The sequence below is a fragment of the Anopheles darlingi genome, chromosome 2 (assembly GCF_943734745.1).
Source record: "Anopheles darlingi chromosome 2, idAnoDarlMG_H_01, whole genome shotgun sequence".
In the NCBI taxonomy this organism is placed as follows: Eukaryota; Metazoa; Arthropoda; class Insecta; order Diptera; family Culicidae; genus Anopheles; species Anopheles darlingi.
In genome coordinates, this window is record NC_064874.1 from 77367790 (window position 1) to 77388556 (window position 20767).

Consider the following 20767-nt stretch of genomic DNA (forward strand, 5'->3'; position numbering starts at 1 on the left):
AGGAGGAGGTTATTTTTAATAAAATCGATACCCATCGTTCGTTCTCTTCCGTCGTTAAGTGATGATTACAATCGACCAAGCCTCCGTTTTGCTTACTTAAGATACTTCTTTAGTTCCCAATAGTGTCACGTAGGAAAGTTTAGGAAACTCTCCTCGAAGAAGATCGGAATGATCCGTCTAGAATTTCGCAAACGTTCGCACCACCACCGCAGTAGTAAGCTTACCGTATCGTCAGCAGTTTGCATGCTGCGACGATAAGATTGTTCGCATGACGATACGTCGACCCTGGTTGCTGGCGACAGGCTATAGATTGATTGAATTAAATAACATTTCATTTCGCTTTCAAAACATCCGAACCGCGGGGGACGGTGACGATAATGGTTATTCTCGTTTTCATTGGCATCACCACGTTCTTACGCGCTCTTGTTGACCGACATGCCTCTATGACGAGAAGGTTCCATAATTCGCGATAACGGTCGAGATCATCTCTGCAAAAACAACAGTACGCGACGAACTTCTGACGATCGAGATCAGCTGGAAGCTATAGAACATCCGAGGTAACTCGAGGTAGTACCTACTGTAAACCAACTAATAACGCGAGATCACTATGTTCCCGCGTACGACCCCTTTAATAAAAACCGCACACAGAATCAGTGTGTGTGCAAAGAAGGTGCTCTTGGAGGCTTGGCGGACATTAAAAGGACGTTATGGCGAACGGTAAAGCAAAACAACAACACGCAGACAACGGACGGCGCCTGGAGGTAACCGGTTTTGGCTGAGGGCGAATTAATCGAAGGAAAAGTGGGGTGCTTCACGGTGCCGTTGTTGAGATGGAACGTGATATTTTTTACCCTGAAAACTTCTTCTTCAGTCTGCTTTGGAACTGATAAAAAGTTAAAAAGAAAAACATAATTGAATAACAAATTATGTTTTTCCAAGAATAAACAACCAGAGCGAGTTCCGTATGTTAAGTATATCTCATATTGTACACATCACATTTATTGGGAGTCTGTTTTACTCTTAAGACAATCAGCATGACGCGGAACACAACCAACGAGCACAACTTTGTCCATTGCGTTTAACTAATCAATGCTTCACTCAATGGCTAATTGTTTAGTTCATTATTGAAACCAGTTCTTTGTTCATTGTTTGTATCAAAAAAGGATACTCATAATTACTGATAAAATTTACGTGCAACGAAGTACAGGGATTTTGCAGTGAGACAGGCAGCAGAACTTCAAACACACACTACATACTTTACTTGCTTGTTCACCTCCTTGTTGCCCACCCGATGATTTTTGGTGATTGTCTGTCGCTATACTTTAAGTCAACTAAAGTAACGTATACTAACTTCCTGTTTGGCATATTCATGATAAGTTCGCTGAACGAACGCGCAAAATGAACAGCAAGTAAACACGGCATCTCACTGCGGCCGCTTAGTCAACAAAATTGTTACGGATGATTTTACTTCGAGTGATACATCTTTGTGAACACCTATTGCTCTGTGATTTCGACAGGTTGTTGCCACAAAGTGGAATGCGACGAAACTTAATGAATAGTAAGCCTGTAAAAGCAGGCTTTTGCACATTGAAAACAGGTGCTACATAAAAAAACTGATAAAAAAAAGATTAAAATATGCCGCTTCCTAGTGAAGCCGGTCCGTCGAGCTGGTGTCCTATCGTTAAATAACAATAGAATGATTTGAACTGTAACGATGGCTCTCTCGGATGGCGCACACAACTTCCCTCACACTCGCTGCTTCTTTCTGGGTGGCTGAAACACTCGGCCCGCAGTAGACCGGCCCTTATTATTATTTTCTACATCCGAGTGCGTGGTCCGAGTGCGCGGCGGCTGCATCTGCGGTGGTTGTGTCGTCAGTTGGCGCTCCATCAGCCGTTCCGCCACGGCGATCACATCCGGATCGCGCATCCAGCTGCTGGCGAGCACGGTATCGATCGACGGGCGTTCCTTTGGGTTCACGTTCAGTATTTCGTAGATGAGCTTTTTCGCTTTTGATGATACGGTCCGCCAGCTGGGATGACGGAAGCTGAACTTGCCCCGCTTGATCTGCTCGACGGCTGGTGTTCCGAAATCGTCCGAGAAGGGCATGGTGCCGCTCAGCATGGTGTATAACACAACGCCCAAACCCCAGATGTCCACTTTGGGTGTGTAGCTACCGCTCCCTCGAGTAAGTAGCACTTCCGGGGCGACGTACATTGGCGTGCCGCAGAGTGTGCGCATGACGGAGTTTTTGCCCACGAACCGACTTAGCCCAAAGTCCGAAACTTTCAGCAAAGTGTACTCTTCTTCGTCCGCCAGCAGGATGTTATCCGGTTTCAGATCTCGATGTGTTATTCCTGCCACCATAAGATGCAAAAAACATTACCCTGGGATTCACACATAGCATGAAGAGCCAGCTGTTCTACTGCTAATGCTCATTTGAATCAACACGAGATCAAGATAGTTGATAGAATGTAACCTGCAACCCGTGCTCTGAATCATGAATAAATCGATATCAAGTATTTCCTATTGGGAGACTTAAAAACCGACAATAAAATCGAGAAGAAGAAACAAGACAATGAATTTCCCTGCGAAGGTCAATAACATATTCGATCTTTGTCCGTTCTTTACAAAGCCGAAACCAGGTAGAATAGCTAGCCGAGCTCATCATGTTCTTCGTTTTACTTTTCTCTACCAACGTACGAAGGGTAGATCAAAAAGGAAACAGAAGAAAACGGACCGCTGTTGGTCCCGAAACTAGGCTCAACGATTTCAACAACAAATCAGCATTGGAAATATGAATCGAATCCGGTTCTTACCTTGACTGTGCAGGTACTTGACAGCGTGGCACATCTGGAGAAAGAAAAGTTTGGAGGTTTTCTCCGGAAGCCTTTTGTTGGCGAGAATGCGCGAGAGTAGATCACCTCCCTTCATGTACTCCAGTACCATATAGAGCGAATGTGGTTTATCTATGATGTCGTGCATCCGGATGACACAGGGCTGAAAAAAGGAAACGACATTATCATCGTTATATCCATCTGGGCCGGGATGATCGCTTCCTACTTACATGATCCAGGTTTTTCATGATGTTGACCTCGTTCATAACACGTGCTGGATCATTCAGCGGCCGTGGTCTGGTCTGCTGGTCGGTCATCTTGTTCTTAGCCACCTGTTTCAAAGCGAAACGCTCACAAGTATCGGTATGGTGTAGTAGATATACCACACCGCAAGCCCCTGAACCGAGCGTTCGGCCAATGTAGTAGGTGTTTGATAAATCGCTAGCCAGCTGCTTGGTGGCAGGATTTTCTCGCAGCTGATGATAGATGAAAGCTTTCAGGTCGGCATAGCAGATGGAAATTATGTCCCCATCCGTCAGTAGCCTCTGTCGGTTCGTGCCGATTAGCTTGCCATTTACATATGTACCATTCCGGGATTTGTCCTTTAATATTTGTAAAGTGAAAGGAAGGATAAGCATCGCTGATCGGATAGTGCGTGTCCACTCAGTCAGAAGGGCCGTAACATACTTTGATATAAACGGGAGCATCTAAGTCCTCATCTTTCTCGATGGAGAAATGAACCTTGGATACTCGGCTTAGTATGTTCTCGGGCATGTGCTCCGTATCCAGAGAGAGTTTACAGTTCGAATCTCGCCCGACAGTAAAAAGCTCGCCATCGTGAAGATCTTGGGAAAAAAGGAAGAAAATAGCATGCAAACGGATTAGTGCGATTAATCGAAAAAACGGACGAGGAGGATGTGTGCATTCGCCAGAATGTAGTGCAACGGAATAAAAGATTCCAAACCAACAACCAGCGGTCGATGGTTCGGTGGAAAACACGCTGATACCGTAGCCACCGATGGTCGAAGCACTCGAAGTGTAGAAGATGGGAGATTTAGTACCGAGGCTTCTGATCTGCACGTTTTTGGCGCACAGCCGCCCGAAGACGGGTTTGGCCGCTGGTTGACTTTCCAGCAATGTACACTGGCTGGCAAGTTGGCTTTCCGTGGCGGGCTGCGTGTCCATAACTGCTTGACTGGCCATGATGGTTCCGGAACGCGTTTCTTTTTGGCAATTGGTTTTTTCCAGCTTCTCGGTCACATCGGCGATTCGGATCGGCTGCCTCGTTTATCTCAGCGTAACGGGAATTTTTTCCGGATCTCTCAACAACCCCGTTTCAATTCGAACGAGTGTTTTCTCAAATCAAGACACAGTTTTTCACACACTTAAACTCGGTCGCCAGGACGAAATTCCTTCACGCAGAACAACACAGCGAACGGAGCAAAAAAAAAGGATTTTTAGCCGGCGGCGCAACTTCTCGCGTTTGGCGCGTTGTAAACTCAAAGCCGCTTCAGTGCTGGAATTCGCTGAACTTTTCCTTGGAGCCACGATACTACAGGACACCTTTTGCGGGGCAAATCTTCGAGAGAACCATTCAGTTTTTGTAGAGAAAACCCGCCGCCGCCGACCAATTAAAAGAAAAGTTAAAATCGAAGGCTACTTCAACGATTTTCTCGCTTTCGAGTTATGTTCAGTACAACTTGGCAGTTTAAACACGAGTGCTTAGAAATTTTGGCTTTTTAAGGCACGGTGGGATAGAAATGGTCAAAATGAAAGCATTTTAAGGCATGTTGAGTGATGGTCGATAAAAGGCAGCTCTGGTCGTTTTGGTTGCTCTGGCGTAAGACGAGGACGAAGAGGAAAATATCTGGTTTTGGGGCAGGCCAAAAATTGCTGGCTGCGTGACTCCCGTAAATCCCTAGTTCTGCCCAGTGATTTCCTGCCCCGGCCACGATCCGCCCTGTAGTGGGCGCGCTACCCGCAAACCACTTCCTTCCACACGCAGTTACCATCCGGGAGGTGAGCCCGCCGTCGTTCTGGTGGTCGTCGGTGGAGAGGTACGGGTACGGATCCAAAAAAGGAAGAATCACCGCAATAATGTCCAGCAAACCCGCAACCGCCCCGTGTCTGGCCGAGAGCTGGGAGGAGATAGACGAGGATCGGGTAGGTTACCGAGCAGCAGTTGTCGTTGTTCCCCTCCCCGGGGCTCTCGCCACTAATCATCATTGACCTTGTTCGGATTTGATTGACCATCTCTCGTTTGTCGTGCTCTCCACAGTTGCCCGCAACGATAAAGATACTGAAAAACACGAGCCCGCCAAAGGCGGAACAGAGGGGCGAAACGACGAGTCGCGTTAACGGGAGTTCGACGGCACGTCAGGCTACCCTTCCCGAGACGCTCGAGGAAGAGCTGAAGCCCAAGATGGTACAGCGGCCGATGCAGATCCTGCGACGTCCACAATCGAATAGCAGCACCGATAAGAGCCCTCTGGAGAGCAAACCGAAGGCTCAACCGAAATCACTCGATCAACGGAAACAGGAGTACGCTGAAGCCCGATTGCGTATTCTCGGTTCAGCTCACGGTGACGAAGAAGAGACAGAGTAAGCGTTTTTCCATAAGGACCCGGCGAACGAAAAGCTGGAACTCGAGATTGTCAGTTGTTTATCGGGTGCTTTTACCATTCCCCACAGGAGCAACAAAAAGACCAGTTCTACAGCGAACGGTAGTCGAACAAACGCCAACAATAACAACAGCAGTAACAATAGCAGTAGTAGTGGTAACAACACAGCAGGCAACGCGGCAACAGGCGCGAATGGAGTTGGTGGGGCCAGTGCAAACAATAACGGCGGTGGCGGGGGTGGTGGGGGTGGTGGTAACAACTTTCGCCATTTCCATCCACCCTATCGACAACAGCAGCCCGTGTTCTACTCGTCACCACCACTGCCGACACTACCGAACCATCCGGCGATGCATGGTTCTCATCCATCAATGCAGCACCATCCGCACCACAATCCGTTTCAGAACGGTGGGCTTCCGCTTCCATACCAGCAGCATCAGCCGCAGCATCCGCACTTTGTTCCACAGATGAATGGCCCATCTCCTCATCCCTACTTTAACGGTAGTGGGGTTCGTGCTAGCGGATTGGCTGGTGGTAGTGGCGGCGGTGGCAGTGCTGTAGGATATTACTCAAAGGGATCAGCTTACGGTAGTGATATGAATGGTGCAGCCGGGCCGTTGATGTCGTTGATGGGACACGGTCTTTCGGTACAGCATCCTGGTGGCCATCCCGCTGCCTACGGTGGCATTGGATACGGCAGTGCTGGTGCTGGTGCGGTCGGTGGTAGCAAAGGAAGTCCCAGCGCAGGACCACCGCCGAATGGAGGTAATCAACATCTGCTACGCCTACCAGCCGGTCCGGATGGTTCGCAAGGGTTCAACATGCGTCGGTAGCTAGCTGAAGCACACCGGTCAGCTTCGCTGAGCTGTGTATAAACGGGCTGGATCACGCTTACATTTGGTTTTCTTCAATAATTATTACCGCTCCCATAACCATTACTGAATACTGAGTCTTCTCTGTGACCATTTTTCCATGAATTTTCGAAACCACTAGCTGCACGATATGAAATTTGAATTGTAATCATAAGCCCGTGAATCCAACTAACCGAACGGCAGTTCGAGACCATTATCAGTTTGCACACTCGCGCGGCGATGCAAAAGCCGTGAACCTTGCTTCCTGCATTGACGCTAGCATGCATATTCCATCATTCATTTCTATCTCTCTCTCTCTACCGTTCTGTATCTCTTTTGGAACTAAACGAATTTGTACGCATTCGAGACAGATTGGAACCTGCTGATGGTGATCCAAAACACCCAGACCGAAACGCGAATAGATAACTCAAACTCCGCTAAATTCTGTGTTGTATTGTGTCGAGTTGTAACGACTATGGTGGATGGACAGACACATTAAAATAACAAGATACAAGATACCACACAATCATCGGCATATTATGTGCAGATCTTTTTTTTGAATTCATATGTTTTTATTACTTTATGCGTTATGTATAAATCATGTTTATAAATAATGAGGATGGTGCAACGAAAGATCACCGATTTATCGAACTTTTCCATGATATCCGAAGCAAACTAGTCGATTGAAATGTAATGCCGGTTACGCCTGTACATCTGTGGCCTGTTGTTGCCTTGGTGACTGGAACAACGTGGCAACAAACCGCCACCACGTGTCGCGTGCACAAAGCCGCATCCTGGGGTTATTAACGTAATCAATCCAAGTTTGTACTGCTGAACAGAAAGGTGAAAAAGGTTTCAAGTTGCATGACAAACCTTCAAGAAAGAATTAGGATTTATTGCAACGTTTCCTATTTTTCATCAAAACATAATAGAGACTGAACCGGGGATAGGATTTAGATTTAACCGAAATGTTCTTTTGTAGATTCCCTTAATGCGGGCCGTATCAAAAATCTCGAAGAGAGCAACGTTCGATCTCGCATGCGATCGTCGAGGGAAACCATGCCCGCGTGCCTTCGAAATTCTCTAGAGCATCGACAGCGACAACGTATAAGGATTCGCACCGATCAACGATCATCACGTTACGGGTTTCGGGATCGAGGTGAGAGAGCTCCAAATGAAGAGAGAGTGTCTTTGCGCGATCACGGCTCAAATCCCGCATCGCCGTCGTCTGTCCAGAGAGCCAGAGAGCCTGCCGCACGGCTAGGCTCCACAAATTACAGCGATTCTCTTAAACCAGAATTAGCCTGCTGCTGTGGATCCCGCGCTCCGATGGTGGCTACAAGTTACGGTGCATCGGACGGTTAGCTCGCAAAGATCGCTCAACCTCCATCGAGAGGAGCAAAGCCAGGAATCGTGCGCGTACAATCATCATCGTTCCGCTTGATAGTAATCCATCTTCATCTGCTGCTACTGCTGATACTGGAAGCTAACAGGCTCCAAATCAGTCTCAATTAGATAGCTCGAATTCCCGCTTCTGTTGGTCTGTGTTCCGCTGTGGAATTTAACTCGTTTAGGCGAAAGCGAAAGCGCGGCGTTTAGGCCATCGTGTGCGCGTGAGTGAGTGTGTCTGTGCGTGCACGTGCCGTGCGGTTGAACGCAGTTATATGGCTAAGAAGGTGCTGGTAATCGGTTCCGGTGGCCGTGAGCATGCGATCTGCTGGAAATTGTCCCGTAGCGAACATGTTAGCACGGTGTACGCCTTACCAGGCAGCCCCGGGATCTGCTCCGTTCCGAAAGTTCAACTCGTGACCGATGTGAACGTTAAGGACTTTACGGTGAGTTTGACCTCCTTGGTTTTAAGGAGCCTCAAATCAATTACCATCTTCTTTCATCCTTGTTGTCGAATCATTGTCGTCGACCCTTACAGGCGATCGTGCGTTGGTGTAAGCAGATTAGTATCGATCTGGTTGTGGTTGGTCCGGAAGATCCGCTTGCCGATGGGTTGGGCGATGAGCTGCGTCAAGCCGGCGTTCGCTGTTTCGGCCCGGGTAAACGCGGCGCTCGGATTGAGGCGGACAAAAATTGGTCCAAGGACTTTATGCACCGCCACGGCATACCGACTGCCCGGTACGCCTCGTTTACGAATCCTGACGAAGCGAAAGCGTTTATCCGATCGGCACCGTACGCGGCGCTGGTCGTGAAGGCCAGCGGGCTAGCGGCCGGTAAAGGCGTTATCGTGGCCGATACGATCGAGCAGGCGTGTGCAGCCGTCGACGAGATACTGGGTGATCGCCGGTTCGGGGCAGCCGGTGAGGTCGTGGTGGTTGAGGAATTACTAACCGGGGAAGAGGTATCCGTACTGGCATTCGTCGATTCACGCACCGTACGCGTCATGCTACCGGCTCAGGATCATAAGCGTTTGCAGGATCAGGATCAAGGACCTAACACGGGTGGAATGGGTGCGTACTGTCCCTGTCCACTGATCAAACCGACCGAACTGGAGCTCGTCGTACGGGAGGTACTGCAGCGAGCCGTCGATGGGTTGCGCAAGGAAGGCATTCCGTACCAGGGTGAGTATCCAGTTGCATTAGCACCGAGACCGGAATCGGCGAATCGATCGTTCGATCGATCCGCCTTAACAACACAGTGGCCTTTCTCGGTGCGCTGTTTTGTTGTTGCCAGCTTATAGAAGCTTCGGGATACCTCGGGGATGATGGGGCTGTCGCCGCGCTGGAATCGAATCACGCGATAAGACGTCGAGAGAGGTCAGCTCGATTCGTCGTCAGTTGCGTCGTCGTGCTGCTAGCGAGAATGTAGCAAACCAATACAAAACAAAACGGAATGGAATCGATCTGACGTAGGCCGGACAGACCGGCACACCCTGTGGATTCGGCCCTGTGGCTCTCCACTTTTTCCTTGAAGCTGATAAGCCGGTATAAGCCTCTTGATTCATTCGATCAACGCTCGTTTAGTAACAGTAAAGCGTGACTGTTATTTGTTTGTTGGTTTGTTTTGTATTGCGTATCGTCCTCGCGTCTGTTCCCGATTCACGAACGGCATGCACACCGGAGTGGTTGTTTAACTTTCCATTTCTCTTTCTCTCCCAACTCCATTGGTAGGTGTCCTGTACGCCGGGATGATGCTGACGCCGGATGGACCGAAAACGCTGGAGTTTAACTGCCGCTTTGGTGATCCGGAGACTCAGGTCATACTGCCACTGCTCGTCTCCGATCTGTACCAGGTGATGGTGGCCACGTGCGAGGAACGATTGCACGAGGTGCAGCTTCAGTTCAGGCCGGCATGCAGCGCCGTCGGTGTTGTAATGGCCAGCAAGGGCTATCCGGAAACCTCGACCAAGGGATGCGTTATCAAAGGTTAGCAATATACCAGAGGTTGAGCATGGGATTCCACGTTTCTAGTTACATCATCTTTTTTTTTCTTCCTCTTACTTTTGCAGGTCTCGCTGAGGTATCAGCTCGACCGGATCATCTAGTGTTTCACAGTGGTGTCGCACGTAACGATCGAGGCGATTTCGTCACTAACGGTGGCCGAGTGCTGATCGGTGTGGTGCTGGATAGTGATCTCAAGCGTGCCGCTGCCTTGGCGACAGACGCCTGCAGCACGATCCAATTCGATGGATCGCAGCATCGCCGGGACATTGCGCAGAAAGCATTTAAACAGTAAATTTCATCCTATTTCGGGGATAGGGATGCAGGGAAATTCGAATAAAATACGGTTTTGCAGCAAATTGGCAAATTAATCCATCGGCTTTTTCCATCCATGTGGATCCAATTCATCTCGGGAATTTGACGGGATTCAATGCAGATGACCTCGAAAGCGGTATTGTTGGGAATCCATTAGAGTTGAAATTGCTATCATGACAGGAGAAAATCGTCCTTGATCATGAAATAATATGTAAACCAACACATTTCACCATCAATAGCGAATGATCGTTGAACCAATTTTAAGTTCCTTTCCTTTCTAATTGCAGCCTCAGCCTGTCCTATAAGGCGAGCGGTGTCGACATTGACGCTGGTGATGCGCTAGTGCAGCGCATTAAACCATTGGCCCGGGGAACGAATCGTCCTGGGGTGATCGGTGGTTTGGGCGGATTCGGTGGACTGTTTCGTTTGAATGATGTAAGCCATACCATGTGAGATCATGTGAGTTTTGCGACAGTAATACCATTCTTTCCTTTCCTCCACCACAGGTAACATACAAGGATCGAACGGGCAAGGAGGTACGGTACAGCGATCCCGTGCTCGTACAGGGTACTGATGGCGTTGGGACGAAGCTTAAGCTAGCCGAAGCTCTTAACTGTTGGGACACGATCGGTGTCGATCTTGTGGCCATGTGTGCGAACGATGTGCTGTGTGCTGGCGCGGAACCGCTCGCCTTCCTTGATTACATTGCCTGTGGCCGGCTGGATGTGCCGACGGCTGCAATGATCGTCAAAGGCATTGCGGAAGGATGTCGAGAGACACACTGCGCACTGCTCGGTGGTGAAACGGCTGAAATGCCATCCATGTACGCACCGGGCAAGTACGATTTGGCCGGATACTGTGTTGGCGTGGCCGAGCATGGGCAGCTGCTACCAAGGATCGAGCAGATCCGTGAAGGTGATCTCGTCATCGGGCTTCCCTCCAGCGGTGTGCACAGCAATGGGTTCAGCTTGGTTAATCGCATTCTCGAGCACACCGCGACAAAGCTGCAAGATCGTGCTCCATTCTCGGAGGATGGTTGCAGTAGCTTCGGCGATGAGCTGCTCACTCCGACTCGCCTCTACGTAGCCCCATTATTACCGATGCTTCGCCAGGAAGGCGAAGCGGTGCGTGCGCTAGCTCACATAACCGGCGGTGGATTGACGGAGAATGTGCCACGTGTTCTGCCGGAAGGGTTGGCGGTCGAGCTGGACTTTAGCGGTGTATCGGTTCCACCTATCTTTGGATGGCTGGCGGCAAAGGGTAACGTAAGCGAGCCTGAAATGCTGCGAACGTTCAACTGTGGTGTCGGCATGGTGGTGATCGTGGCTGGTGATGGTGATCAGGCTGGTTGGCGTAAGCATCTGCTATCACACGGGGCGGTACAGCTTGGTAAGGTCGTCAGCCGACGATCGGGCGGCGCAAGCAAACAGGTGATTGTACACAACTTTAAGCAGGCGCTGGAGCGCGTTGCGGCTCCGTATCGAGGGGCAGAGACCAAAACGTCCATTTCGTACAAAGACAGTGGCGTCGACATCGGAGCCGGTGATGAGCTGGTGCGCCGTATTAAACCGCACGCCAAATCGACCAACCGACCGGGCGTGATGGGCGGTCTTGGAGGGTTCGGTGGACTGTTCCGGTTGCGTGACGCCGTTAGCCTAGCGGATCCCATCCTGGTGCTCGGTACGGATGGTGTCGGAACGAAGCTGAAGATCGCGCAGGCGGCAAACCTACACCACACGATCGGTATCGATCTCGTAGCGATGTGCGTGAACGATATCATCTGCAACGGTGCCGATCCGTGCTCGTTCCTCGATTATTACGCTTGTGGTCGCCTCGATGTACCGGTGGCCGAGCAGGTGATCCAGGGCATTGCCGAAGGATGTCGCCAAGCGGGCAGTGCTCTACTCGGTGGTGAAACAGCAGAAATGCCAGGAATGTACGCACCCGGTGTGTACGATCTGGCCGGTTTCTCTCTTGGAGTGGTCGATCACCGACACATGCTTCCACGGATCGACGGCATCCAACCGGGCGATGCTCTGATCGGACTGCCCTCGAGTGGACTTCACAGCAATGGGTTCAGCTTGGTACACAAAATCCTGGAACACGCCGGAGGATTGCGGTATCAGGATGTGGCTCCTTTCAGTGCAACCGGTCGCAGTTTCGCCGAGGAACTGCTCGTACCGACGAAGATCTACGTACGGGAGCTGCGGTCCCTGATCGCTGCCGGTGGCTGCGTGAAGGCATTGGCACATATTACCGGCGGTGGACTAACGGAGAACCTTCCCCGTGTGCTGCCAGCAGATATGGCCGCGTTCCTCAACTTGGCCGATCTTCACATTCCACCCATCTTCGGATGGTTAGCGAGGGCAGGCAATGTTCAGGCAGAAGAGATGTTACGTACTTTCAACTGTGGCATAGGAATGGTCCTAGTGGTAGCACCGGAACACGAGCCAACCGTGCTCGAACAGCTACGCGACGTTGGTGGACAATCGCTCGGAAGAGTGGTGAAGCGTGACACTTCGGCAACTGGAGCAGCATCCCGTGTAATCGTTCGTGACTTTGAACAGACTCTCCTGACGGCACAACGCACCTGCACCCTACCAGTGAAGCGCATCGCGGTGCTCATCTCTGGCACTGGAAGCAATCTTCAGGCATTGATCGATGCGACGCGCAGCACCACGTCCGGCATAAGGGGCGAGATTGTGCTCGTTATTTCGAACAAGGCGGGTGTGCTCGGACTGGAACGGGCGGCTATGGCTAATATCCCATCAAAGGTGATCCTCCATCGGGAGTACGACACACGGGAGCAGTTCGACGAAGCCGTTTCGAAGGCCCTGGAAGCTGATCGTATTGAACTGGTGTGTCTGGCCGGATTTATGCGCATCCTTTCGGCCGACTTCGTACGCCGTTGGGCGGGCCGGTTAATCAACATTCACCCTGCGCTGCTGCCAAAACATAAGGGAACCCACGCACAACGGCAAGCACTCGAAGCGGGTGATCTGGAGTCGGGCTGTACGGTGCACTTCGTCGATGAAGGTGTCGATACCGGGGCCATTATCCTGCAGGAGCGTGTACCGGTGTTGGCCGGTGATACGGAACAAACGCTCACCGAACGTATTCATCGGGCAGAACACCGAGCATACCCGAGAGCCTTACGTCTGGTAGCTAACGGGCTCGTCCAGCTTCAGCGCAGCACCTAAAGCCGATCGTCGTCGTCATCATGCCGTGACATGCCACACTACTAGCTGTTGTAGCCAATGGAAACCAACAACGTGTGCCATGGATTTGTTGTTTTCATTTTTCCTTTTTACTCATTTCATTCGTTACGTTTAACCGAATTGCTAACCAAACAGTGAACCAATAAAACCAAGAAGACTAGACTTATTTGGGCCGGAGTTGGCGTTCTTTGCGGATCCCTTGACTCCCGCGCTTCCATCAGGTGTTGGTGGCGTTCGACTAGAGGTATTCAAGCTGGCAACTGGCCCGGTTGCTAGGATTTCCGTCGCAATCCGATCCAGATTGAGGCGCACCATCTGCTTGTTGAGCATCGGAACGATCAGGTTGAACTTGTCGATCATTTTGTTGATCCTTGTCTCATCCGTTCGGTACTCTTCGAGCAGCTTCTCCCACTGTTGCTCCTCTCGGACGCTCAGTGGAACCGGACCAAGTTTTGCTCGTTCACGCGTTAGCTCTTCCCGCAAAGCAGCCGTCGCCTCTCGGAGGTCCTTGTGCAGCGTGATCCACTCGGGTGTGAATCCATTATCGAGCAGAATTTTGTTGATCTTGTGCGTAGTGAAGTCGACGTACGGGTTTTGCGATTGATGGTCGGGCAGCGGTTTACCAAAGCCGGACAGATTGGAGAAATCGCCACGCGAGATGGCCTCCTGGATGAGATCCTCCACGACGCGATCGTAGCCGTACTTGGTTTTAATTTCGTGTTTCTTAAAGTAATCTCCCTTCTTCATGAGGGCCGTTTCGGAGGCTTGCGCCTTCGAGAGACGGTGCTCGAGCACCCGTTCTTGTGCTCTCGATGCACGAACGGCTTGATACTGCTTCTGTCGTTGAGCCGGCGTCCCGTAGCCGATACCGTCGAAGCTCAGGTACTGTCGATGCTGTGGTGCCGTATGCTTGATGTCGTACACCTTGACCTGCTCCTGCAGATCCTCCACGATACCACGACGTGCTTTGGCAAACTTTTCCTGTAACACCCGGAATGCCGTATCGACCTCCTGGAATCGCTCGGCGCTTGCCTCGGGATGGCCACTGTCCGGGTGGAGACGTTTGACGAGCGACAGGTAAGCCTGACGGACCGTATTTTGGTCTGAGTTTTCATTCACACCGAGCAGTTGGTAGCATTTCTGGGGAAAAATCATTTTTATATCATTCTCTAGTCTTCATTTGCCAGAGCCTTTCATTACCTACATTATATAATGCGCCTCGTCGGGTGTGATTGTATCGCACCAGACTCAACCGCAGGTAGTATCGGGGCGCCACAATTAGCGTACGTCTCGCCAACATCTCGAACTCCCCTTCCTCCACCCCGATGTGCTGTGTGCGCGTAATGGCTAAAATGATCAAAGAGCAATGAGAGAAAGCAAAAGAATAAAATATGCGCGATTCAACAAAATCAAAACAAACAAGCCGGTGCACGCTGACCTTGACGGGAGTTGTGGAAACAAAGGGCTGGCGGTGCTGAGGTCAGATACCGGCGGCCACTATGTTTCTTTTCTCCAATTAAAGATCATATTGTTAGGTGTTGCTGCTGGGACCCCATTGGCGCCCCTGCAAACTTTTGAAAGAAAATCGAATTTCGTACCTGCTGCTGTTTTTCCAAGAAAGGGCCCGCCACGACGTTGGCCTTGAAATGATGACGTTTACCACAACAAAAAACAGCTGGCAGCTCCCTGTGTTCGCGGCGCACGGGTTTCCTGGTAAACCACAGCCGATCGGAAGGAAAAAGAAGAAAATAGATAAAACTGCAATTTTTAAAAACTTTATCAAACCACTTACTGGCCGATAAGAACCCTTTTTTCCGCCACTTTCTCCCGACGTTTGACGTGTGTTGTTTGACAGCGCGTTGGCAGTATGTGTTTGTGTGAGTAGATCTTTGTTGCCAGCGAGACAAAACCAGCACGGGAAGTCACGGTCGGGGTGCGAGGAGGTTTTCGCTGGGGCGCACTTTCTACGCCGAATCGTCGCAGAATCTTATCGTAGGTTGACTTCAACAAACGTAATCAAAACAAAGATCCGCCCAACATCGTCGACATCGTCGTCGCTGAAATTCCGCACTCGGAGGAAGCTGCGTGTGGTAAGAAGAAAGACTCCCGCCGCGTCCACATCATCAGCGCGAGCAGATCCGGGTGCCAGCGCCAGAAGCAGGGTTTGTCCCCGGACACGAGGATGGCAGAAAAACGGCGAGCTAAGAAACGCAAGGATGTAAGTAGCGGGCGTGTTCCTGAATGTGCGGGGCGCATTCCTCTCGGATTGCAGAGGTCAAAGTTTCGGTGACGACTTCCGCCTAGAGGAAGATGCGTGATGCGTGATAAGCGAACGGAATGCTGAATGTCGTGGTTCCCGTTGTTTTTGCGTTTTCCTAATGGCCACCGTGCGTGAGTACGTGCGTGCGTGCGTGTGTCTGTGGAGGCGAGTAAATTGTGCCATTAGAGGAATGTTGGCGGTCTTCGTGGCGGAGAAAGTAGTTGCTCTCTTTACATCTTTTACCGGGGCATCACTGTCCTGATCGCTAATTGATATGGCCTACTACTGATGCAACTGTTCGTATCGATGGAGATGGGGAACTACCGCTGCTCCCCATCCAGTCTGCCGTCACCGTCGTCATCAGCATATGGAACGGCGTAGAAGCGTGCGTGAAGTGCTTAGGCAGAAAAAAGAGGTCACCCTCTCTGCGGTTGTCTCCGATTTGGTTGGGCGAGTGGTTTGACTAGAATGCTAAGGCGGCACACGGTTTGCGGTGAGCTAGAGCGAGAGGGAAACGGGGCAACACTTGATCACCTGAACAAACAATCCGCAACAATCTAGAAGCGTGGAGAAGGCTGGGAGTTAATGGCGCGGTTGCTACGTGACGCTCGTGCACGCGTAACGGTCACGACCGCGTGCAGAAAGACATTCGTCAGGGCCGTTGAGCGATTTTTATAGTTGCCATTGAAATACGCTTGAGTGATACACATTTCATCCTAAAATGCACTTGCAGGAGTACACGGGCCCGGGCGGGGCAGATCCAGAGATCGAGAAGGCCTCGAAGGACGAGTATAAGGTAGCGAAATGGCTCAAGTCGAATGTTCCAACGAAAAAGACCAAGTTTCTCAACCACAACGTGGAATACTTCTCCGGTAGGTGCAGTCATACGAGATGAGATGAGGATTTTTATATGTTTAATTATGAAATCTGCTCTGCATCTTCCTTTCCCACTGGCCAGGTGTAAAAGCCGTAGACGCGCTGTTGGCTTCCAAGTTTGCGCAGGGCGATGGGTGCCTGTTTCCGCATCGCCAGGCCGTGATCGATTTTCTCGGCGATATGCTGTTCCATAAGTTTTACCACCGTGCTCGGAAGGTACCGGTAAGCGAACACGAACTACGGGGCAGCAAGAGCAGCAAAAAGCAACAGATCAGCACAACAGCGTCCGAATCGACGAAGGATGAAGGCCGTGGGACGGATGCGGAAAATAGCCACGCCGAGGGTGGCAAGGGAGCTGCTGAACTGGCCGCAGAAAATGCCAAGCGAAAACGCAAGATACGGCTCGAAATGCACCCGGAACAGGTGTTTATCGATGGGCACGAGGCGTACGTTTGGCTGTATGATCCGATACCGATGCACTACTGGATCTTTGGCGCTCTGCTGGTGGTGGGTGCGATCGTCATCTGTCTGTTTCCGCTCTGGCCACCGCTACTGCGCAAGGGTGTCTACTATCTCAGTATCGCGGCAGCCGGTTTTCTGGTCTTCATTCTTGGCCTGGTCGTACTGCGGTGCATCCTCTTCTGTCTGATCTGGGTCGTCACCGGTGGTAAGCATCACTTCTGGCTGCTGCCTAACCTTACCGAGGACGTGGGCTTCTTCGCGTCCTTCTGGCCACTGTACAACGTGAGTAGATCCGTTTATCCTACAGATCTTAGCCTGCTGCGCCCGCGACGTTGATGTTGGATCTCTTTGATTGTTTTCCAGCACGAGTACAAGGATGGTAAAGAGGGCTCTGGCAGTGAAAAGGGAGGCAAAAAGTCTAAAAAGCGAAAGCAAAAGGACAAGGACAGTGGTGGTGAGGAGGAACCTAGTTCAGCCGCCACCGTGCCGCCTACCATTGATGAAGTTAAAGAACGGCCAGAAACGGATCCCTCGGTAAAAGGTGACGCGACAGGGGAAGGATTGAGGCATCGCGGTGGTAAGTCCTCGCCAAAACAACAACAGGAACCAGTACCATCGGCAGCTGTGCCAGCCACAACCGTGCTTACGGCAACAGATGAGGAACCTACGGACGAGGAGAAAAAGTGAGTGCTCTCTACAAGAGTCATGTCGATTCTCTCTGTTGCTTCTGGTTGTTTGTGTAGGCGTGTGTCGTTATGTACATATACTGGCTTCTGGCGAAATTGGGTCTTGGCATTCGCTTGTTATGTTTTTAAAAAGCAAAAACAAAGAAATACATGGATTTAACTGCTTGCTTTTTATCGTTTTTTCTAACTCTCGATTGATTTTTAACCGCTTTTTATACTTTTCTGCTCTAATCGATCGTTTCTTCATACATTTCTTTTACTCTATTGTTATGTCACTTTCTTTTAAGGCTCTAATTAACCAGACCACTATCGTTGTGTATATTATTCTTTTCTGTTTATTCTGCGGTATTGCCAAAGTAGATTCGGATTTCAGGTGCTTTTATATGTGCTTCTATATGATATATTACACAAAATGTGGCCAAAATCATTTGGAGGCTGCTTTATATTATCAATTGCCAACCAATATGTGCTTTGTAACGTTTCAGCTCGGAGGGCACACCATCTGAAAGTGATTCGGAAGGTTCACAGCGATCGTCAACGGGAAAGGACTTTGAGATGGTGGATCCAGATGAGGAGGACATTTCGTAAACTGGAATCCCAAATCGACACATTGAGGCAAAACTCGCACTCGCAATTATTTGACAAAACCCCCTAGAACGCTCACCATCACACCGACCATTTCGCATCGATCGAATTGACTCCGTACGAATATGTTTGCTGCTATCGTCGCCACAAAAACTCTACTAATTCCTGTTTCCGAGAAGATAGTTGGTACAACGTCTCGTTGGCAATGACTTTTTACCGTTGATTCGTCCGTGATCACCTCGATAGTTCTTATGAGAAAGTCAGCCGCAACTTCAACTAATTTTACTGCATTCACCCAACGATTTGTGATTAGAGCTGGTACCAGCAGAACTTGACTCTTTTATAAAAGGGATTTGTTAGACAGTTTGACCTGATAAGATAAATTGACACGCGTCATGGATTACGCATGGATTGTGGTCGATGAATCTGATGAGCAAGAGCATTTGTCTAGGTAATAGCAAAGATAAAGAGTTAAAATTGTCAAAAATCTAATGTACAACCTAGCTACGCGTCCATGCCACCCTGGTATGAGTTGAACTTCTTCTCCATTATCAACGTACGTTATCGCTGGTCGCGAGCGAGCTAGACGAAATCGATGGCGACGGTACCGAACGGAAACTGAAGAAGCGCAACGCGCAAACGGACACAACGAGCAAAGAAGAGTATCATATAGCGCGTCTCTGGCGCTTCAGGCTATCAGGCCAACCCCTTCCTAACCCTTTCTCCCCTTAAACGCCTGACGGATCGTGGTGACGCAGAGGCGTTTACTGAAGCGGCGAGTCGCCGCATCAAATCATTGTAAAAGAGTAGAGAACAGTGATCAGACCGATACGATGGGCAACCTTCGTCCGGCGATGGTTACAGTTTGCCAGCTAATGCAGTGCGTGTAATGTATTACGAATTTGATAGCAATTCTCTAATTTATATCCCCGTAAGGCAAACCCCGCCAGCAATCTTAATTTATATTTAACCCAATGTTTGTGTAGTGCGCAATGAAGTCTGGTGGCAATAGGCACCGGATAGGCCGTAGAAGTAGTAGCTCCTCGTGCTGCAGCCTGCCTATGCTGTGTCGTGGCGCTTTTAAGCCAGTTTGCCGCATACAGCAAACATCATCAATAGAAACAAACACTATAACATCAAAATCGAAGTGCAAAAACTAAGTGTGCAAGTGACGAGGAATCTAGGAAGAAGAAAGGTAAGAAAACAGAAAAGAATCCGAAGAATGTTTTTTTTGTTAGTGTGCAAGTTAGGTACGGTTATATTCAATAAACTTTATGGTATGAAAATTATTGACTGAAAATGTCTATGTGTGCCTGTTGCGGGTGTGGTTTTTTTTAGCAGAGACATAAATACGTGCACTAGTTTTATACCTAAATGCATACTTTAGCAAATATTATCTTTCCAGCCCTCGAGTAAAGAACGTTCACGATATCGTTAACCTAAACGGCCACTGTCGTTTGCTAGCCTCGACAAAATTAAGCAGATTATGCTCTCTCTAACGTTCTATGTTCTCCTGTTGTCAACTCCTGTTTTGATGGAAAAATTAAGTTGGGTTGGATTTTCCTCCAACCCCTTGTTTCAGTCTCTTTTTTAGTTTACATTCATTCTATATCACACTGATGGTGCCACTTAGCTTTTGTGCAATTAGAGTCTCCATGTCGAGAATTGCGACTGTCCCATTTGTGATGCACTCGCTGGATGCGGCTTTTCAACGACGTCCCGCTATGTACCACACGAGCCGTAGAGTGAAAAAGTATATGATTTCAACCATACCCAGCACACTAAATCCAAGAAAGAATCCGGCCGTTCCACCGATAGATACTGCAGGCGAGAAACGTTTGATTAGCGCGCCCGTTGAGAGGTGGTGCAGGTACTTACCCAGCAAATCGGTGAACGTGAACAGTAGTTGGCGGCTAAAGCGAACCAATGGATACCGCTTCATCACGACCAATCCACCGATGCTTCCGATAAGCTTCTGTGTTTGCTTCAAAACCTGTGGGCCGAGCCGGTAACGGGAATGGTGATACTTCTGATCGAATCTGTTTACACACGGATATGTGAATGTGATGGGATTGCGGTGCGTGCTTTCGAATGAAAATGGTGAATTGGTTTCCCGCTGTGTGGATATTGTCCACGATGCGAGTACACCGAACGTGTGCCAATCCGTGGCTGATGTAGATTTATTGATTGGTAAACACGCGGACAGCCTGGACCTTGAAACGTAAAAGCGTTACTAGCGGACTTTCCGGTAGTGCTGTTTGGATTGATTGATGAAAAAAAGTGCCACGATGATAAAACGTCCTTTACCTGCCTGTTTTCGATGATAACCTTCGAGCTGATACAGCTCGGCTCGCAATAGCAGGCAGTACCCTTCTGATCGTTGCTGTCCTGCTTGAACTCGAGCAACAGTTTTTGATAGCGGGGAAGGCACTTCATCAGCTGCTTGTAATGGCAAACTGTCTTTTCGTAGGAGCCAGCTATTGGAACAAAATGGAAATACACCCTCAGTGCATTACTATCACGTGGCCGATACCGATGGAGACGCCTGCTAACTCGTAGCGAGGACACTGTGCCTAGGGAGACTTACGTGGGTTGGGATAGAAATGGGGTATACAGCCACACAGTTTGAAGGCCAGATTGATGCGACACTCCTGCTGGCAGAGACCCTTC

General features: G+C 49.7%; 6 protein-coding genes across 9 annotated transcripts in view; 3 read left to right on the plus strand and 3 right to left on the minus strand.

Moving 5' to 3' along the window:
- Nucleotides 1-964: 964 nt before the first annotated feature.
- LOC125948082 (ovarian-specific serine/threonine-protein kinase Lok) lies at nt 965-4534 on the minus strand. Of its 2 annotated transcripts, none has more exons than XM_049673768.1 (5): nt 3845-4534; nt 3525-3682; nt 3068-3439; nt 2820-3000; nt 965-2357 (listed from the first exon to the last, which is right to left on the minus strand). In XM_049673768.1, exons 1-5 carry the CDS (start codon nt 4038-4040, stop codon nt 1747-1749), a joined length of 1518 nt encoding a protein of 505 aa, XP_049529725.1. In that variant the 5' UTR covers nt 4041-4534; the 3' UTR covers nt 965-1746. The 2 variants fall into 2 exon arrangements, with proteins under 2 accessions (XP_049529725.1, XP_049529726.1); XM_049673769.1 differs by having other exon boundaries at nt 3899-4533.
- Nucleotides 4535-4649: 115 nt separating this feature from the next.
- Nucleotides 4650-6933, plus strand: LOC125948088 (transcriptional regulator ovo). The gene is made up of 3 exons (XM_049673776.1): nt 4650-5000; nt 5116-5438; nt 5529-6933. The coding sequence occupies exons 1-3, from the start codon at nt 4935-4937 to the stop codon at nt 6286-6288; spliced, it is 1149 nt and encodes a 382-aa protein (XP_049529733.1). The 5' UTR covers nt 4650-4934; the 3' UTR covers nt 6289-6933.
- A 682-nt stretch (nt 6934-7615) lies between these two features.
- The window catches only part of LOC125948074 (trifunctional purine biosynthetic protein adenosine-3), a 161732-nt gene continuing 148580 nt past the window's right edge, over nt 7616-20767 (plus strand). Inside the window, exons 1-6 of one of the 2 annotated variants that reach the window (XM_049673752.1) lie at nt 7616-8141; nt 8234-8876; nt 9426-9680; nt 9764-9986; nt 10298-10445; nt 10517-13235. In XM_049673752.1, coding sequence (XP_049529709.1) covers nt 7971-8141; nt 8234-8876; nt 9426-9680; nt 9764-9986; nt 10298-10445; nt 10517-13210 — 4134 coding nt within the window. In that variant the 5' untranslated portion in view covers nt 7616-7970 and the 3' untranslated portion in view covers nt 13211-13235. Of the gene's footprint in view, nt 8142-8233; nt 8877-9425; nt 9681-9763; nt 9987-10297; nt 10446-10516; nt 13391-20767 lie in introns of those variants that run through there. The other variant, XM_049673751.1, reaches the window with a different exon arrangement.
- LOC125948089 (dnaJ homolog subfamily C member 28) lies at nt 13352-15145 on the minus strand. 2 transcript variants are annotated; one of them, XM_049673777.1, is made up of 4 exons: nt 15021-15145; nt 14827-14938; nt 14433-14575; nt 13352-14368 (listed from the first exon to the last, which is right to left on the minus strand). In XM_049673777.1, the coding sequence occupies exons 3-4, from the start codon at nt 14526-14528 to the stop codon at nt 13352-13354; spliced, it is 1113 nt and encodes a 370-aa protein (XP_049529734.1). In that variant the 5' UTR covers nt 14529-14575; nt 14827-14938; nt 15021-15145. The 2 variants fall into 2 exon arrangements, with proteins under 2 accessions (XP_049529734.1, XP_049529735.1); XM_049673778.1 differs by lacking the exons at nt 14827-14938; nt 15021-15145 and adding an exon at nt 14667-14813.
- On the plus strand, nt 15311-19383 carry LOC125948087 (translocation protein SEC62). Its single transcript, XM_049673775.1, has 5 exons — nt 15311-15446; nt 16222-16360; nt 16447-17108; nt 17190-17509; nt 17998-19383. Exons 1-5 carry the CDS (start codon nt 15411-15413, stop codon nt 18098-18100), a joined length of 1260 nt encoding a protein of 419 aa, XP_049529732.1. The 5' UTR covers nt 15311-15410; the 3' UTR covers nt 18101-19383.
- Nucleotides 19343-20767, minus strand: part of LOC125959542 (sodium channel protein Nach) — a 2919-nt gene continuing 1494 nt past the window's right edge. The window contains exons 7-10 of the mRNA XM_049692367.1: nt 20685-20767; nt 20405-20574; nt 19976-20090; nt 19343-19918 (exon numbers count right to left, since the gene is read on the minus strand). The exon at nt 20685-20767 is cut by the window's right edge and continues 72 nt beyond it. Coding sequence (XP_049548324.1) covers nt 19806-19918; nt 19976-20090; nt 20405-20574; nt 20685-20767 — 481 coding nt within the window. The 3' untranslated portion in view covers nt 19343-19805. The remainder of the gene's footprint in view (nt 19919-19975; nt 20091-20404; nt 20575-20684) is intronic.

Excerpts from the sequence above, each read along its gene's own strand:
- LOC125948082 (XM_049673768.1), bottom strand. The coding sequence starts at position 4,040 with ATGGCCAGTCAAGCAGTTATGGACACGCAGCCCGCCACGGAAAGCCAA. Across the intron at positions 3,440-3,524 it reads ATGCTCCCGTTTATATCAAA|GACAAATCCCGGAATGGTAC; the intron begins GTATGTTACGGC and ends CAAATATTAAAG. Across the intron at positions 3,001-3,067 it reads TCATGAAAAACCTGGATCAT|CCCTGTGTCATCCGGATGCA; the intron begins GTAAGTAGGAAG and ends TCCTTTTTTCAG.
- LOC125948088 (XM_049673776.1), top strand. The coding sequence starts at position 4,935 with ATGTCCAGCAAACCCGCAACCGCCCCGTGTCTGGCCGAGAGCTGGGAG. Across the intron at positions 5,001-5,115 it reads AGGAGATAGACGAGGATCGG|TTGCCCGCAACGATAAAGAT; the intron begins GTAGGTTACCGA and ends TGCTCTCCACAG. Across the intron at positions 5,439-5,528 it reads GGTGACGAAGAAGAGACAGA|GAGCAACAAAAAGACCAGTT; the intron begins GTAAGCGTTTTT and ends CATTCCCCACAG.
- LOC125948089 (XM_049673777.1), bottom strand. The coding sequence starts at position 14,528 with ATGTTGGCGAGACGTACGCTAATTGTGGCGCCCCGATACTACCTGCGG. Across the intron at positions 14,369-14,432 it reads GACGAGGCGCATTATATAAT|AAATGCTACCAACTGCTCGG; the intron begins GTAGGTAATGAA and ends ATTTTTCCCCAG.
- LOC125948087 (XM_049673775.1), top strand. The coding sequence starts at position 15,411 with ATGGCAGAAAAACGGCGAGCTAAGAAACGCAAGGAT. Across the intron at positions 15,447-16,221 it reads GAGCTAAGAAACGCAAGGAT|GAGTACACGGGCCCGGGCGG; the intron begins GTAAGTAGCGGG and ends ATGCACTTGCAG. Across the intron at positions 17,109-17,189 it reads CCTTCTGGCCACTGTACAAC|CACGAGTACAAGGATGGTAA; the intron begins GTGAGTAGATCC and ends ATTGTTTTCCAG.